The 16,744-nt window shown below is 39.6% G+C and overlaps 1 protein-coding gene across 2 annotated transcripts in view; it reads left to right on the forward strand.

The window, feature by feature from the left end:
* Nucleotides 1-16,744, forward strand: part of slit3 (slit homolog 3 (Drosophila)) — a 334,139-nt gene that overhangs the window by 255,931 nt on the left and 61,464 nt on the right. For both annotated transcript variants that reach the window (XM_042492991.2, XM_088080859.1), the window contains 5 exons: nucleotides 1,993-2,143; nucleotides 5,257-5,331; nucleotides 7,671-7,814; nucleotides 10,035-10,178; nucleotides 16,011-16,174. In XM_042492991.2, coding sequence (XP_042348925.1) covers nucleotides 1,993-2,143; nucleotides 5,257-5,331; nucleotides 7,671-7,814; nucleotides 10,035-10,178; nucleotides 16,011-16,174 — 678 coding nt within the window. The remainder of the gene's footprint in view (nucleotides 1-1,992; nucleotides 2,144-5,256; nucleotides 5,332-7,670; nucleotides 7,815-10,034; nucleotides 10,179-16,010; nucleotides 16,175-16,744) is intronic.

Genomic DNA, 16,744 nt, shown 5'->3' on the forward strand with positions numbered 1-16,744 from the left:
GACAGCTGTTGTTAGCCCCCTCGACATGCCGGCTCCAGCAGTTTACTTTCAAAGCCCTCAACCCATTTGCCAGAGTAAATGTTGGCATTGTTTCCGCAAACCATGGATAATGTATACTTGTACATTTCATAGCAGATTTATTGAAACTTTGCATTTCTTTACCTTTCAGTTGTCAACTCTATGTTGTGAAAAGACTGTGGTTAATGTGTGGTCAGGTTTAGGCACAAAAAAACAATTGGTCAAAATCTGTTTTGTGGCAACAAACACAGATGGAAATGTCTCAACATGTCGTTAAAAATACCCACTTTTGTTTTTGTTGGTGTTTGTGGTCGGCTGCTATTTGCTGCTTGGCAGCCTTTGTCACACCATCCACCCTCCCTTCCTCCTCCTGATCAAACTCTGTGCATATAAATGTAATCTGAACTACATAACAGTGTTGATATGATAGGTATGAAATGTAAAAAAATGTAACATATCCAGTTTGCAGAAATGTACAATGCCAAAATTTTATTGTGGTAACTGGGCTGCAATATACCGACACTTTGTCCCACCTGCGAGGTAAAATCTGGTGTGGCCGCACCTGTATACCTGCTTCCACTTTCAAATCACCAGCAGTGCTTCAGTGGTTAGCATGACTGATCCCTCCACCTCTCTACAGCCAACTTCACCCTTTTCTGCCTCAGCTGAGGGACTTCAGGGAAAAATCAGGCTTTAACGGCCACATAGGTTTCCTCTGTCTTTCCTTCTTTCCTTTAGTATATAAAAACATGCCCACCCCAAACTCTTTGCTCTCTTTTTCCTTTCTCTCCTGACTCGCTCCGTTGCTCTTTCCTTTCTGTCAACTTGCCAACCAACTTGGTTTGTGGCAGCCCAGAGATATCAAATAATCTGCCACTAAAAGGAGCTAACCAGCCAATTCTCTCAGCAGATAGACATCATTCAAAAAGCAGTGATCATTTACTGGGTTCAAATTAAGGTTCTTCATTGCAAATTACCCCTCAGTAGGTGGCCTCACTTCTTTAACAATGACGAGCAGAAAGCATTTGAGACATAAAAGGTGCGTGCCAGGAAAGAGTGGAGACAGTGGATGAAAGAAGAGCCAATATAAAAGCAGTCTGATAGGAGGGTGGTGAAATACAGAGAAGGTTCAATTGACAGAGAACAGATAGACGAGAGAGTTTTGAAAGAGAGAGAGAGGTAATGATAACCGTGAGAACAATAAAGAGCGTACGTGGTGTACAAATGCAAGTGCTACGTGATGTAAACCAGCTCCGTTCCACAGGCTCTGGCAGTCATAAATAATATCTGCTCAGATTATATCTAAATAACAGAAGTGGTCTCTGGCTCACCTTTTAAAATAAAAACATCCGGGGTTAAACCACATTTATCAACAGAACGATTCCATAAAACCGCACGGATATCTGTTTGTTAATTTGATTTACTGCATCAGCCCGGTGCATCCTCCACAGTACAGTACTGCAGCAGCATGCCGCCTGTCCTTTTTTAATAGATGAGGTAGATACAGTTTACTCATGTCTTGCAAATGACTGGTTGAGAATTATACAACCTTTGACAGCTGAAATTAGAGCAAAAGTGAAATTTTCCAAACAATTAAACTCAAATGAGAAACACTTAAGACAGAGATTGATAAATGGAGGCAAGAGTTTTGACGTGGCTGTATATTTATTGGGATGATATGTTCTGTATAAGGTTTACATAGGATCAGGTCACATGTAAAAAAAATAAAAACATTTTTAATACGCCTGCAGAATTTAACATTCAGATCTGTCTGTCTCTGGTCTTTTCTTTCTCTCTTGCCCTCCATTTTTCCCCTTTTGCTTTCTGTCTCCTTCGGTTGACCTACTTTACCTCGCCATTCTTCTTCTCTCCCCTTTCTGCCTACTGTCTACCCTTTTGTCTGTCCTCCCATCCTGTTTTTTCTGTTTCACCTTCTCTCTTCTTTTGGCCTATCCCTCCGGCTTTCCTCTGCAGGTCAGGAGGACTACCGCAGCCGTCTGAGCGGGGAGTGTTTCCAGGACCTGGTGTGTCCGGAGAAATGTCGCTGTGAAGGCACTGTGGTCGACTGCTCCAATCTCAAACTGACCCGTATGCCTCCACACATCCCCGAACACACCACAGACCTGTAAGTCACCCTGTGTTTCCTTTTTACATGCACGCACATGCTGTATATTGTATGTGAACACATGATGAAATATCAGATTGAGCACCATGTGTTAGACTGCTCTAACCTGAAACTGTAAACCACCACACATCCTTCAACATGCCACAGACTTGTCAAGAAGTTTTTCTCTTTCTCAGGCACACACCAAAACGAACAGCCTTATACACATGGAAACATGCAGTCATGCACGGGCACGGTCTTCCATGCAAACAAAGACATGTACATATGCAATGCACGCGCACACGTCTGCCTTTCTCTCTCTGTCTCCCTGTCTCTCAGAGCCGTATCATGAATGTCACTTTTCATTTTTAGCTCTCAGACCAAAATGCCTCTCAACAGTCTTTTCCATCTCCCTCAAAGTCCCAAAGGAGCCATCATCATGTCTGGTGAAGGGTCTCACACTAGAATACTGAGCAGTCCCATGGATCATTCATTTTACCGCTGAAAAATGGAGAGGGAGTAACAGATAACACGCAACAGGAATACCATAATCTGATTGAGAAAAAGGTTAAAAAGTCTGTGTGTGTTCAGAATCTGCTCGACGAAATCAACATCTTAGCATGTATGAAAGCGGTGAAGTACCATGAAGAGGAATTATCATAATACAAGTGTTCATAATTGATGTGAGCTCAAGAAAATAGAGCGTAATTTTAGATGTCTGTGATGTGATTTAAAAGGTCAAAGACTTAAAAGAATGCTCATAAGTCATAAAATACACACCGACCTAGACCAAAAACTGGATTTATCATCCAAAACTGCGACACAAGAAAAGTGTGCTGTCGCTAAAATCAGCCAGCTCCATTATACTTTCAGCACCTGCACTTGATCGAATATTCAATAAGCTAATATTTCCACACAGGAAATGGGAATCCAGCCAGAGGCAAGGTTTTACCTAATAATGCTGAATCACTTCACAGCTTTAAAATGTAGGTGAAGGATGTAGAGCTTGTGCTGCTAATGGAGAATAGCTGCAGAATAAGGGACCACTGCAGCATCCAGGCAGATGCAGGCTGGTTGCTTAGGGAGGTTAGTTGTATAATGGTGAATTCAACCGTGGCTGCCACTTTAGATAACTAATAATGCCAGTATCCCACAGACCATTAGCCCCCGATTCCTCTTTCTCTCCTCTCTCTCTGCTTCTGTTTCTCTGTGTGAGCCCTCGTATCCTCCCTCCTTCCCTCTCTATCTGTTCCCAAAGGTGCTTCATGTCAAAAACATAAACTTTGTCCTTTATGGTTGGTTAGAGGGCAGATCAAAGTTTTATACTTTTTTCGACACCCTCTCTTTTTTTCTTGCCTTAAGAACATAACTGACCAGTGGGGTTTTTGAAGGCCACACACACACACACACGCTGCCAGTTGTGCCCCGTGTAACCTGCCTTATCAGGGGAAATCAGAGGAGGTTGTGGCTCAGCTGAAGGCTTATATATTTTCACTCTCTTTCTCTCTTCTGTCTATCTTTCTGTCTTTCCTGGCGACTCTTCCCACTAGCCACAAAAATCCTTGACAACAGCCTTAAAAGTGTTCAATGAGTACAAAGAATTTAAGGGATTCTCTGCTGTTTTTCAACCAGCTTTGTATCATATCAGTGTGGGCGGTATGTGTAAATGAACTGCAGTGAACTTCCGCATTTTCAGATGCCCGCCACCATAGACATGAACAGTATAGATGTGGAACAAGCAAGAGCTGTTCCCCTTTCTTTTTCTCTTATAAACTCAGACCAAAGTGAGATTTAACATTAAAATCAAACAACTACAAATTGTCCTTCTGCAATTTTACATGCCCACCACCAAATACTGTAATATAAGAATTAGTAAATAAGAAGTGGGTGCCATTCTGTTTCCTGTTTTGTGTAAAAAAATGTGATCAAACAATAAAACGTTTCAGTCTTGATCAAATATAAACCGAGATTTTGTTGCGGAGTTGCCTGTTTCTGGCCTGAAATGTCTTCTGAAACATATTTTAGTGTCCTGTTTGGCTGTAATCTGAGATCACTTGTTACCAGCCGGGTACCATATTGTGTCCTATGGAGAAACGGCCAAGCTTGCATTATATTATCCACCAGTCGAGCATTTATTGGGCGAGCTCAATGTATTCTGGTAGTTGAAGGTTTTCTACCTTTTTAGCAAAAGCAAATGCCACAGCTCTTTTCCTGTGTTTATTTGTGCCTTTCTACTGCATGGACATGCTGATTTTATTAAAATAAATAAATAGATAAAAAAAATCTTTCCAGCTGTGAAATACTTGTTAATGTAATTATGTCTTAAAAGTTATAAATTAAAAATAGTGTGTGCACATTAACAGCGCGGCCCTCAATCATATGCTGGCTCCTGGAAATGGTACTCAGCAATCACAATTGTGAGATGATCTAAGATTTTTGTTTCAAAATGCTCTAAATTTAGCTGTTAAGTGTCGATGCTGAATATGTGATTACAGCCTTTGTTTGATCTATACTCTTATAGATATATAAATGCATTTAACAATATGAATGTGAACCCAGCAGCAGCTGTTTTCGAGGTGTCACTGATTCACACCGGACTTTGCAACATGTTTGGCGTAATCCAGGTGGATCCATCTTTTAAGTCCCCCTATATCTCATTAGAAAGTGTCCCCTCCAGCTGAACTTTCACTTTCTTCCCCCCAATTCCTCTCTCTCTACCTCTTTTACACACACACTCTCTCACACACACATACACAAAGAGCATCCTTTTAGCAACGCACTTTTAGTACAAATTACCTCAATAAAGCAGATGTCGAGCTTCCTATCTCTCAAACTGTTTTCTCTCGGCTTGGGGCAGTGTGAGTATTGATGGCTGCATAGAAAAGATTCATTGCTCTTGTCTTCTCTTCTCCAATATGTTTAATTATTCTCTCCTCCCCTCTCTGGTTCTGCGGCGCATCATACTTCAACAGTCACTAAAGGCCTCTTAACCTTCATGCGGTCATTGCCCCTCTCACTTGCGGCCTTTCTTGCTCCATCTCGTTTTGTGTGTGTGTGTGTTTGTGTGTTGACTTCCAAGCAGTTTGTTTCATGGAAGAATTAATGTCTAACTCACTCTAACTATCTCTCTTTAGGCGGTTAAACGACAATGACATTGCCGTGCTGGAGGCCACGGGGACATTTAAGAAGCTGCCTAACTTGAAGAAGATGTACGTAAACTTTTCATTTGCTTCTCATTTATGTTTGTTCTTGCAGTTATTTTTTATAAAAGGGATGTCCTGATGACGTTTTTTTGCCCCCGATCCCAATCCAAGTCATTTAATTCTGAGTATCTGCTAATATCGAGTCCCAATCCGATACATCTATTTTTCCAGAAAATACAGCCGGACAGTGCACACTTTGAGTAAGCTTTCTTAAAGTTATTAAAATCAATCCAATGTTTACTCCATGCTTGACAATATGAATAAATAAATAGCTCTATTATTACTATTATTATTATAATTATAGTTAACCTTGACCTCTGAACTCAAAATATCTGGACGAAAATGGGTTTAATGGGTACCCATGAGTCTCCCGTTTATAGACATGCCGACTCTCTGATAGTACCATGCACTTTATTTCTGCCATTTGATTAAAACAGTCTGGTAAGAATTGCTTCACCCTGTCAATATAGACTTCATTCCTGTTTTGAAATGCAAAATAATAAAATTGAAAAAATGGGATTAATTCTGCTATTACTTAGAAATAAACAATTGATCATTTGACAGCCCTAGTTTTAATCTTATGACAGATTTTAATGACACAAATCATGAACTCGGTAAGCTTTTTATAAACTAAACTTTAGTATTATCTTTTTTAACTTGTCACACATTTTCACAGTTCATACTAAATAAAGGAGGTTAAGAGGACCAAATATGTGAAACCTAGTTGTCTCCCTGTTCTATATATCCCCAGTAAAGGGAGGAAAGAATAGCATTGCAATCACAAAATGACTGAAACACCAACAGATGGACCAGAACAGATGGAAAAGGAGCATGAACAGCAACAAGGGATGCAAAAAGTTAAGAGAGAGAAAGGAAAGGAAGAATGAAACAAAGGAAAGGAAGGAGGGGAGAAGTTATAAAGGAAGGATGAGGACAAGGGAGGAGTGTGAAAAACATACATGCAAGCGGGAAGAAGGGAAAATGGGAGAGATGTGATCGAGGGAAGGAAGAGGAGGACAAGTTAGAGAGGAGGAGGAGGAGAGAGCTGGAGAGTGAGGAAGGATGGGTGGGAGGTATGGAGGAAGCGAATATTAAATGGAAATAGAAGATGGGCCTTCGGTTCAGATTTACAGTCACTCCTTATCTACAACCTCCTCGAAGTTTGTGTGTGTGTGTGTGTGTGTGTGTGTGTGTGTGTGTGTGTGTGTGTGTGTGTGTGCGTGCGTGTGTGTGTGTGTGTCTGTGTGCGTGTGTGTGTGTGTGTGTCAGAGCGAGATAGAGAAAGACAGAGCAGAGACCAGAAGTTGATTTATTGTAGAGGAAATTGCTAACCATCTAGCAGTGTCACTGACGATATAGATTGGCCAGCACTCATTTCCATTTTCCTTCCCTCATCTCCTTCCCTTTCCTCTTCATCTCCTTCTCTCCTCTACTCGCCCCACATTTTCTGTTATCCTTACATCTGCTCTGTTACTTTTTATGTATCATCTTCTTTTTTTAAGTCCATTTGAACATTTTTTGATCTCTCTTCTTGTTTCCTCTCCTTCATCTTCTCTCCTCTCCTCTTGTTTTGTCCACCTTTCCCTCTTCTCTCCTTGTCTCCTCTCCTTGTGTCCTTTCCTTTTCCTCTCCTTGTGTCCTTTCCTTTTCCTCTCCTCTTTTCCCTCTCTTGTCACTTTTCCTCATCTCTCCTCTCCACATTTCTCCTCTCCTTGTTTCTCCTCTCCTCTTCTTGAGTCCTCTCCTTCATCTCCTCTCTTAGTTTCTCCGTGCTTCTCCTCTCCTCCTGCTCCTTCTGCTCCTGCTCCACCTCCTCCTCCTCCATAAAGCTGATAAGAGGAAACAGAAAACTGGCTATGAATGAAAGCTACAGTAGTTGCGATAGCTATCATCTCAAGTTATTGTCTCTGTGGCCAAATGCTCTCTTTTCATTTTCATTTTTCTCATTTTGTGCGCAACAAAGAGAGATAGCGATCGTTTTCAGTTCTCTGTGACCACTTGTCTCATTTTCTTTTACGAGTATGAGTGTGTGTGCACATGCGTGTGTGTGCTCTATAGTGTAAAGAGTTATAGTGATGGCTGTAAGCTGTTATCAGAATATCTGTTGTACAAGACGAGGACATTAAGATGAAGGAGGGAAGAGTTAACATTTATTAGTTAAAGGGACATGATTGATTATTACAATTAAAGTGGGAATATTTTGTGTGTGTGTGTGTGTTTATGTGACACTTATTTGCATGTGTGGTTTTTCTGGCCTTCTGGAAGACTTTATAGGGCAGAGGCAGAGAAACTTTATATTAAAACAGCAAAACTTGTGCATCATATTTTTATTGTCCTTCCTGCAGAAACCTGAGCAACAACAAGCTGAGGGACATCCGTGACGGTGCGTTTGATGGAGCGGGTGGAGTGTTGGAGCTGCTGCTAACGGGGAACAAGCTAACTGGACTGCAGGGACGCATGTTCAAAGGCCTCAGTGGACTAAAAACTCTGTAAGTCTGGTTTGCATTAGTGTGTGTGTTTGTGTGTGTGTGTGTGTGTGTGTGTGTGGGTGTGTGTGTGTGTGTGTGTGTGTGTGTGTGTGTGTGCATTCAGTACTATATTTCTGTGGTATGAAGTCTGCATTGTGTTATTATCAGGCTACATTTAACCCCACAAATTCAAATGTTCCTCCCATCATTCTGCAGATCTGTAATGCTAATGATTTTGAAATATGTAACTGCATGTTTTTTCCTACAACGAAAAAAAACACTTTAGAAAGAACAAAGCAGATGCCCCTGATCCAGGAGTGAATAAATGTCAAAAGCAGGAGCTATGAAATAACCTAAAATCTGTGTTAGCCTACAAATGCAAAAGACTGTAACTTAACAGAGTGTAAAACCAAGAAAAATAACTTAAAAGTTGATTTGGTGTCCTGTTAAATGAATTGTAGGCATAATATTGGACAGGTGGCAAGTCTTTAATTTTTTTTTTTTTTTTTTTTTTTAAATCTTGAGCTCGTACCCTCATTCGGAAACTAATTTGATTGCAAAATTATAAAGGGGTCATGTCAGAGAACCTCAGGTGAAATTAGGGGATTCTGCTTTGGTTATTTCAAAATGATTTTTTTTGTTTGTTTTTGGCAAATACACTGCACTGTTGTTAAGAAAAAACAGCACAGGAGATGCTGGATATTTGTCCACTCGATAGAGCAAGCCATGTACCAAAAAATGTCATTTTTGACCAGAATGACATAATGATGCTCCACCTTTCCATTGCAATACTTTTAATGATTTATATTTTAGCTGTCTTGTTCATATTTCCTAAACTGTGTTGTCATTTGACACCTTTAATCATGCAGACTGTGACACACATCTGATTTACGGCGGACTTAACTTTTCTCTTCTCCAGACTAAAAATAGAGGACCAGGGTTGTTTACTCACTCGCTCTGAAATCAAAGCTAATGACAGCATATTGTTGTTCCTCTAATTTGGGCACCCACCGTCAATAGGCTAGCGTCCAATTAGGGGTTACAGGATAGCATACAGAGTCAAGAGCTAATGTTGTCTGTGTATGCTCAGTAATGACTAGCTAATGCTATCATGTATATATTTATATGCCGGCTAATGACTCTCTAATGGCATCATGGCTGTCTCTGTATTATGTTAAGAGGCTCCCTGCTCCAGTAATAGCCTTGCTAACTAGGTTAGCCTGTCCCAGAGATTGCTAATGCTAACTAACTTAGTTAGCCTTGTCCCACGTGACCACATGTCAAAAGCTAATGTCATATTACAGACTCTGTCACGGTCGTCCTGTGGGGACTGGTTTGAATTTACCCCCACTCTCTGTTTTATCTTTTGCTTTTGACTGATGTAATAGAAAATGTTCCAGCTCCCCCTTTGTGTCTCTTTTTATCCACCAAAGTATCTTTTTATTGAACTGTTTTTATAAACAGTTTCAATAGCAACCTTTTCCTGACAAATAGTCAAAACTGCCAGTCACAAACATTTCTCAAGTAAAAGAAAAATGAAGACCATAATAAATTCTTGAGTCATCAGTTTAACCCTGGATCGACATCACATTTCTTGTCCTCCGTTCAGATGCCTTTTACAAGCTATATGACCCTTTGAAAACTCAGCAAACTGGTTTGATTTCTTCTGAAAACATGGGGAAAAGCCAATGACTAACTTGAAAAGATATGTCCCAAAAATTGTAAGAAACTTTACCTAAAAATTAATTTAAAAAGACAGGAGGATTATTAGAAAACTGTCCAAAAATAGGGACAAAATGTAAAGAAAACTATACCTTTATAACTACAATACATTTATATTGATTGTCTTACTGAACTTTTTTTCAGCACTTCTTCAAGGTCATGTTTTTGTTTGTTTTTAACTCTTTTTTTGTTTATGTTCAAGGAATTTTCATGTAACTTTTTTTTTCTGTTATTGTTTTCGGGGTGTATGTCTTGTTAAGTAGCTCGTTGCCATCCCCCTGTTTTTAAAGAAAATATTAGAATACAAATATATAAAATAATTTTCTCATGTTTCAGTGGGTTAAAGTTTAAGCTTTAACAAAACTGATTTGAGATTTGGGTGATGAGGTCTTAGCATGAGACCATGGAGTTTTTGCTTTAAAGATTTTATTCTCATCCCTAGTCTTCACGGTGAAGCTAAATTTGCAGTTACTTTTGGCTTTTTGTTTATTAAATAGATACTCTGTGTGTGTTTTGCAGAATGCTGCGGAGCAACCAGATCACTTGCATTGACAACAGCACATTTACGGGTCTGAGCTCAGTGCGTCTGCTGTCGCTGTATGACAACCGGATCTCCAGCATCGCCCCAGGAGCCTTCTCCACCCTGCACTCCCTGTCCACCATGTAAGTGTCAGCTGACGGCTTTTCTCCCACCCCACACTGCTTATTTTCCCATTTTTATGTTTTATTTTTTCATCAGCATCCTATTGTTCTCACTATCTCTCAACGTGTACCACAGTCTCTCTTTAAATCTGGCAGAATCTTCCCTCTTCTTTGTGTCTATTTTTTTATTCATCACTCCCTTCCTTTTCCTCTTTCTCTGTCTCTACCCTCGAATTTTTCAGAGTCTAGCTCCACTGTGGGAGTTATCTACCCTGCAACACACACAGTTGCACACATGTTGCTCTCTGGACACTGTTCTCCTCACAGATGCTCTCCATCATTATCGACTACATTGGTCTGGATCCCAGGACATTTGTTATCAAAGCTAAATATATCTCAGCATCTGCACACACAAACACATGCAGCATCTGCAAGCTTGTTTTTATCCTCCCGAAGATGAACACACCTGCTGCAACCAAGACATGAATTCTTGGATGGTGTATTCATTAATGTTATGTGCAGTGGTGGAGGACGTATTCAGATCCTTTTCTTGAGTAAAAGTACTAATACCACACTGTAAAAATACCTTGTTACAGGTAAAAGTCTTGCACTGAAAATTGTGCTTAAGTTAAAGCGATAAGTATAAAAAGTAAAAGTAATGCAGGAAAAAAAAAACCTAGCAAACAAAACACAACAAATAATCAAAACTGTTTTTAAAAAAAAAGATGAAGAAAAAAACACCCCAAAAAGGTCAAAATTGTTAGAAAAAGAAAACACAAAAAAATTATAAAAAGAAAATTAAAAAAAACAGTCAAAATTATTTAAAAACAATAGGAAAAAACAAACTAAAAATTACATTAGAAACACAATAAAAAAGAAAAACCCAAAAAACAAAAAAAAATTTTTTAAAAAAGGCCAAAGAATACCCACAAAATTATAACAAAAAAAATAAATACATAGTGAAATGTTTATCAACTACATGGCAATTAATTGTCGACTGAGTGATTAATTAACTAATTATTGCAGCAGTACTTGTATAAACTATTTTTTAATTTAATTTGTATTCATCATGTTCTATAAACTCTTCGTATATTCTTTTGTGCAAAAATCTTAATCCGTATAGTAACTAAAGCTGTGAAATAAATTTATTGAAGTCAAAAGTGCAATATTTCGCTCTAAAATGTAGTGGAGTAAAAGTATAAACTGACTTGATCAGAAAATACTTAAGTACTGTACTTGAATAAATATACGTTGTACATTCCACCCCTAACTATGTGTGTGTTTGTTGTGTGTGTGTGTGTGTGTGTGTGTGTGTGTGTGTGTGTGTGTGTATATGTGTGTAAGGTGTTGACCAGTATTCAGCTTGTGCAGAGAAATACAGAAACAAGTACCATGAAGTAAAGTTACAACAAGTATTAACCTGCCACATAAGATTATTGTTAGGAAGGAGACAGTGGAAGACAAGGAGGTGTGTGTGTGTGTGTGTGTGTGTGTGTGTGTGTGTGTGTGTGTGTGTGTGTGTGTGTGTGTGTGTGTGTGTCTGTGTGCGTGTGTGTGTGTGTGTGTGTGTGTGTGTGTGTGTGTGTGTGTGTTTCATCTTCAATCTTCTGACCGCCCAGATGTGAAGATTGTAAATAATAGATTTTTTCCAGTTTAATAAAACATTACAGGTTGATTTTTATATCTTTTTTTCTTACTGTGAACACACAGACATGCCAAGCTAAAAAAAAGTCTCTTCACATCCTCTCTACTCTCTTTGTCTTTTCCTCTGTGCTTCCTTCCCTTGTTCTGCCTTTTGTTGTCGCTCTCTGTCCTGCTGTGTACCTGTCATCTTCGATTCAAGTTCTTACTTGAGTCTTTTGGGAGGAAAAGTGGGAGACAAGAGACGGAAAATGGAGATGGTGGAGAGGGAGGATGAATGGATGCGTAGTTGCATAAACTCTGGTTTGCTCAGAGGGGCTGATGGTGATTATCACTACAAAAATTGGACATATTATATTACCATCATCCCTGTCATATTTATTGTTCATTCTCTTTAAAGCCTCAGTTTTTCATTGTAACACCTGAATTTGTATGCAACACCTGCCTTTTTTATTTCTATAGCTTCCACTCTTAACACTTTCTCTGTTTATTTCCTTATCTTTGCAGTTTTTCTCCCACTCCTACTATTTCTAATATCAGTCTCCATTTGTAGTGCATTGTTTCCCAATAGACTTTGTCCGTTTAATTAAAAGATTAACACATTGTTAAGGAAGGAAGGGATTTAGCAAAGGTCTGGTTGCCAGGCAGTGAGGTCAATTCATTACAAGGAAATGAGGAAATAACTCGTTCCTATCTATAGCAGCGCCCCATTAATATTGTAGCACAAACAGCAACATGCAGGCTTGTTAGTTCAGCAGACACAGTGGAAGACTTTCCGTCACCTTCACGTCTAGATATGAAATGGAGGCACACCATCGTCATTAAAGAGACACGTGTGAGTCATCAGTAAAATTTCATTCCCTAATGTCCTGTACGCATTTAAACAGGCAGCTTTTTCTCTGTGTTTTGGCCTGTTGTCCCACACGCAAACTGCATTTTAGGTCAACAAAAACAAAGGCTTTGTAAAACTCAGCCCAGAGTGAAGATTCTCAGAACATCTGTTTTTTGTGTTGACAAAAAATGGGAAATACAGAAGACCCTCTTTTCATCGCCTTTTCATTTTTATACAGAAGCGAACAATGCAGGCGTCGTGCTGCTCCAGTGTGTAATTTTAGACAGCAGACGGGTATCACAAAGTAAAAGCGGTACGATCGTTGTGACATTTAAAACAGCAGTAGTGTGACATAAAACATACGAGTCAGCATTGCTTGCTTAACAGTAATTGTGGCATAACATGGCAGTAACAGGAGTTTCAAGTCTGCTCAGACGGAAAGGTCGAAGATATAGTTGCTGATTAACCTTGCGTTCGCAATCATGTCTGGCTGAGTCTGGCTGCGTTATGAGCATTTTTGTATATATAGTTGCCTCGGATACCTCTAGAGGGCAGAGAGAGCTCAGGCCATATTTAACTACTAGATGTGTGGGATGTAAACAACAGACATGGCGACACTTGAGGTTACTGTCATGTTAATGCTGAGATCAAGGCAGAAAAGGACACAGTGGCGAAAACATCGGTGGAACGTAAGGCCTCTAAATCAAGCCTGTTGGGACGACGGGGAGTACGTGTCTCTCGTGCTGCCAATGTGAGAGATTGATGATGAAAAGCATCACCAGTACCTTTGCATGCCTGCTGCTGTTCTACACTGCCCTGTCGCTTCTGTACATACTGCATCTGCTGCATCTAGGGCTGCAGCTATCGAATATTTTAGTAATCGAGTATTCTACTGAAAATTCCATCGATTAATCGAGTAATCGGATAAAACATATTTTTGTTTAGTGAAAGAGCAATTATAAATATACATGAGACAATAAGACATTTCACCTAACAATGAACCATTGGTTTCCTTTTTTAACTACCCAGTTAGCTTTATTATGTTTTTATTTTCCACCCTCATCACTCTGCAGCGCTGTGTTTTTACAGATTAAATAAAGCCTGTATGAAAGGCACGTTAGCCACACATCGACAGTAGTCATAATTAATAGAAACCTAGCCCTCCGCAGGGCTAACATTATGTTAGCAAGGTACAGTAACGTTAATCTCATTAATTAGCGCTACGTTAACTTCATTTTGCCTCGTCTCGGGTGACGGTCCTCCGCTCTCGGAGTAAACAGGGTGCCTTCGGTGGAGATGCTGCAGCATTGAAGACGTAATGTTGAGGTATGCAAGCGCTGTCTTACAGTGAATACACGCAGCAGTGTTCGCCTTGGTGTCCAGCTTGAAATGCTCCCACACTTTTGACATTTTCTGCCTTTTCTTTGTGCCTTTCGCTTTCGTCGCCTTCTTCGTCGTTACCTCTACATCCGTGGTTAAAACCAAACATATCCGCCGCCTCTTTTTTATTCCTTTACGTGCGTGACGTCAGCACGTTGTGCCGCATTAAAAGTAGTCCGGGCGAAATACCATGCTTTGAGCTGGCAAAATTAAACGATTCCTCGAGGCAGAGAAAATTCCTCGATCATTTTTTGTAATCGAGTTACTCGAATTATTCGAGGAATCGTTTCAGCCCTAGCTGCATCGCTCACATTTTTTAGGATGCTCACAGTCGACGCACCAAACCGACACAGGGGGCTCGCGGCAGACATCATGCGTACGCCGAGTTAATAGCAAGTGTATCTCCACCCTAAGGAGCTCTGGACCTCATTGTCTCCCTAATTTGCATACATTTTTGGCTGCTGCCCTCTTCTTTGACGTATCTGCTAAATGCTGCTAGCTGCTTTTAAATCTCACGTCGGTACGTCGCACACATGAACATCGTCAAAACGTCACACCCATCCGCTTCTGCACCTGCACCTTTCACACAGATTTGGTGCTGTTACTTCCTCCGCTGTCAGTTTAAGGCAAGACAACTCTGTCCCCCATTCCTCAATCGTACCTATAATAGAGAATGGTGATGGTACATTGTAAAAGGGGTTGATGTTTTTGGCTCACAACATCAGAGTGTGCACCTTCATCTCCTTTGTGAGACATAACAAATGATGTGACATTTTGTGCAAAGGCGGACTTGACCACAGTAGTGCTGGCTCTCACCTCGCTAACTAGACGTTACGAAGTTTACACATTATTGTACTGTTACTCTTCCACCATACTGATGTGCGGAGATGTCGGAACGAGCGTCAGAGGAAACCTCATGGTAATTTTTTCAGGCTTTTCATTGGCCAACACCCTCTTCTTCTCTGTGTGGTTACAGTTATATTGTAGCTTTTTGGCTCGCCGTGCTCTTTACAGCACTTCAGTTGTGTTTTTGTAATTTTAATGAGACAGAGATTTTTTTTTAATACGGTGCTTATGTGGACAAGAATTATTTTGAAAATGATTGGCGGGGGAAATAAAAAGCAAACAAAAAAAAACATGTCTGTGTGGACGTGGCCTAAGTTTTCCTCTTATATTTTTTTGAAGGAATAAATCTGGGAAAAAATAGTTTCTAAGTAACCACTAAACTGTATTGAATGTAAAACGTCAGTGAGCTGAGCAGATAATGTAGTGGAGTACAGCGCCTGTCTGTGTGCTGCTGCTGAAGCCTCCTCCAGTTTAAATGTGGTTCAGCATAAATATTACATGAGCAGCGTTACAGAAGCAACAAAATGCAATGAGGGCTGATCAAAAAAGAATAAAACATACAGATAACCTTTTCTCTTTTCTTTCTCTCTTTCACAAAGTCTCATTCTGCCACCTTTCCTTTCCATTCTCCATCTTTCTTCTGCTTCACAAAATGAATAAAAATACCTGATAACCTTTTCCTTTTTGCATTTCTTTTGTTGCCGTTCTCTCCCCGTCTCTTTGTCTTCCATCAAAATGTATTCAAGTGTATTACTGACCAGAAAACAATAGTTATATTTGTGCGTCTGCAGTGTATAGTATAGCATACAAACTGTGAATTTTATTATTGGGAATAGCTCTTGAAATAAGCAGCTGATAATCTTTTTTTTTTTTTCTTGTGTCCCTTCTTTGTTGTTTTCGTAAGCCACAGTCTTATTATGGATCGTGTCTGTATCTGATAAGAATTTATGCAGCAAAATTTTTTTATGGGGGCAAAATTCAGGGAAAAATATTTATTAAATATATATATTTTTTTCAGTTATAACTTCATTATATTGTCTATGTGCTTTTACTATAATTGCACAGCAACATGTTCAAGAAGCTTCCAACATTTGTGTCTGTTTCTTGTTTTGCATTGACCCTGTTTCTCTCTGTGTCCCTTGTTATTTCCATAGTAACCTCCTGTCCAACCCATATGTGTGTGATTGTCATTTGGCCTGGCTGGGTCAGTGGCTGAAGAAGACCAGGGTGGTCAGTGGAAACCCTCGCTGCCAGAAGCCAGCCTTCCTGAAGGAGATCCCCATCCAGGATGTGGCCACCCCAGACTTCACATGTGACGGTGAGCTTCTCTCTCTCACTCTGCACGTACTCCGATGTGAATGTTGTCTTTTCTTTCTGGCTCCTTTAATATAATTAGAGATAACAGAGTTTACTTATAAACAATGCTAAAAGAGGATTAACACTAAATTTAGATAGAAAGCAACACTTGCAAAATGTAAAGGATTGGTTTATGAAGTTCTGAGGGGTGTTTAGTGTCCTAAAACAATGGCTGCACATCCCTCAGAAAATCCTAATTAATATTATTATTAATGATAATAATAATAATTAGGATACTAATACAACAGTTCATGTGATATGTAACCCATTATGGCACTCCGAATGACGTTACATATTTAATTTAAAGTCACGTAGGTTAGGTTTAGGAAAAGAGCAGAAAAAAACAAAAAGTCCAGTGTTTTTTCTTCTCTTGTCTTTGTTTTTACTTCTCATGTATTATTTCTTATCCAGCACCTAGTTTTTTATTGTCCGGATGTACGTGCATTTGTCAACTTTTTTTAAGTTTAGGAAAAGAAACAAGGTGACGACGTACTTTAAAATGACTAAAGGTTTACTTGGTTTCATACGGTTC

This window comes from Plectropomus leopardus, chromosome 8 (assembly GCF_026936395.1).
Source record: "Plectropomus leopardus strain MGB_pleo_1.0 chromosome 8, ASM2693639v1, whole genome shotgun sequence".
Taxonomy (NCBI): domain Eukaryota; kingdom Metazoa; phylum Chordata; class Actinopteri; order Perciformes; family Serranidae; genus Plectropomus; species Plectropomus leopardus.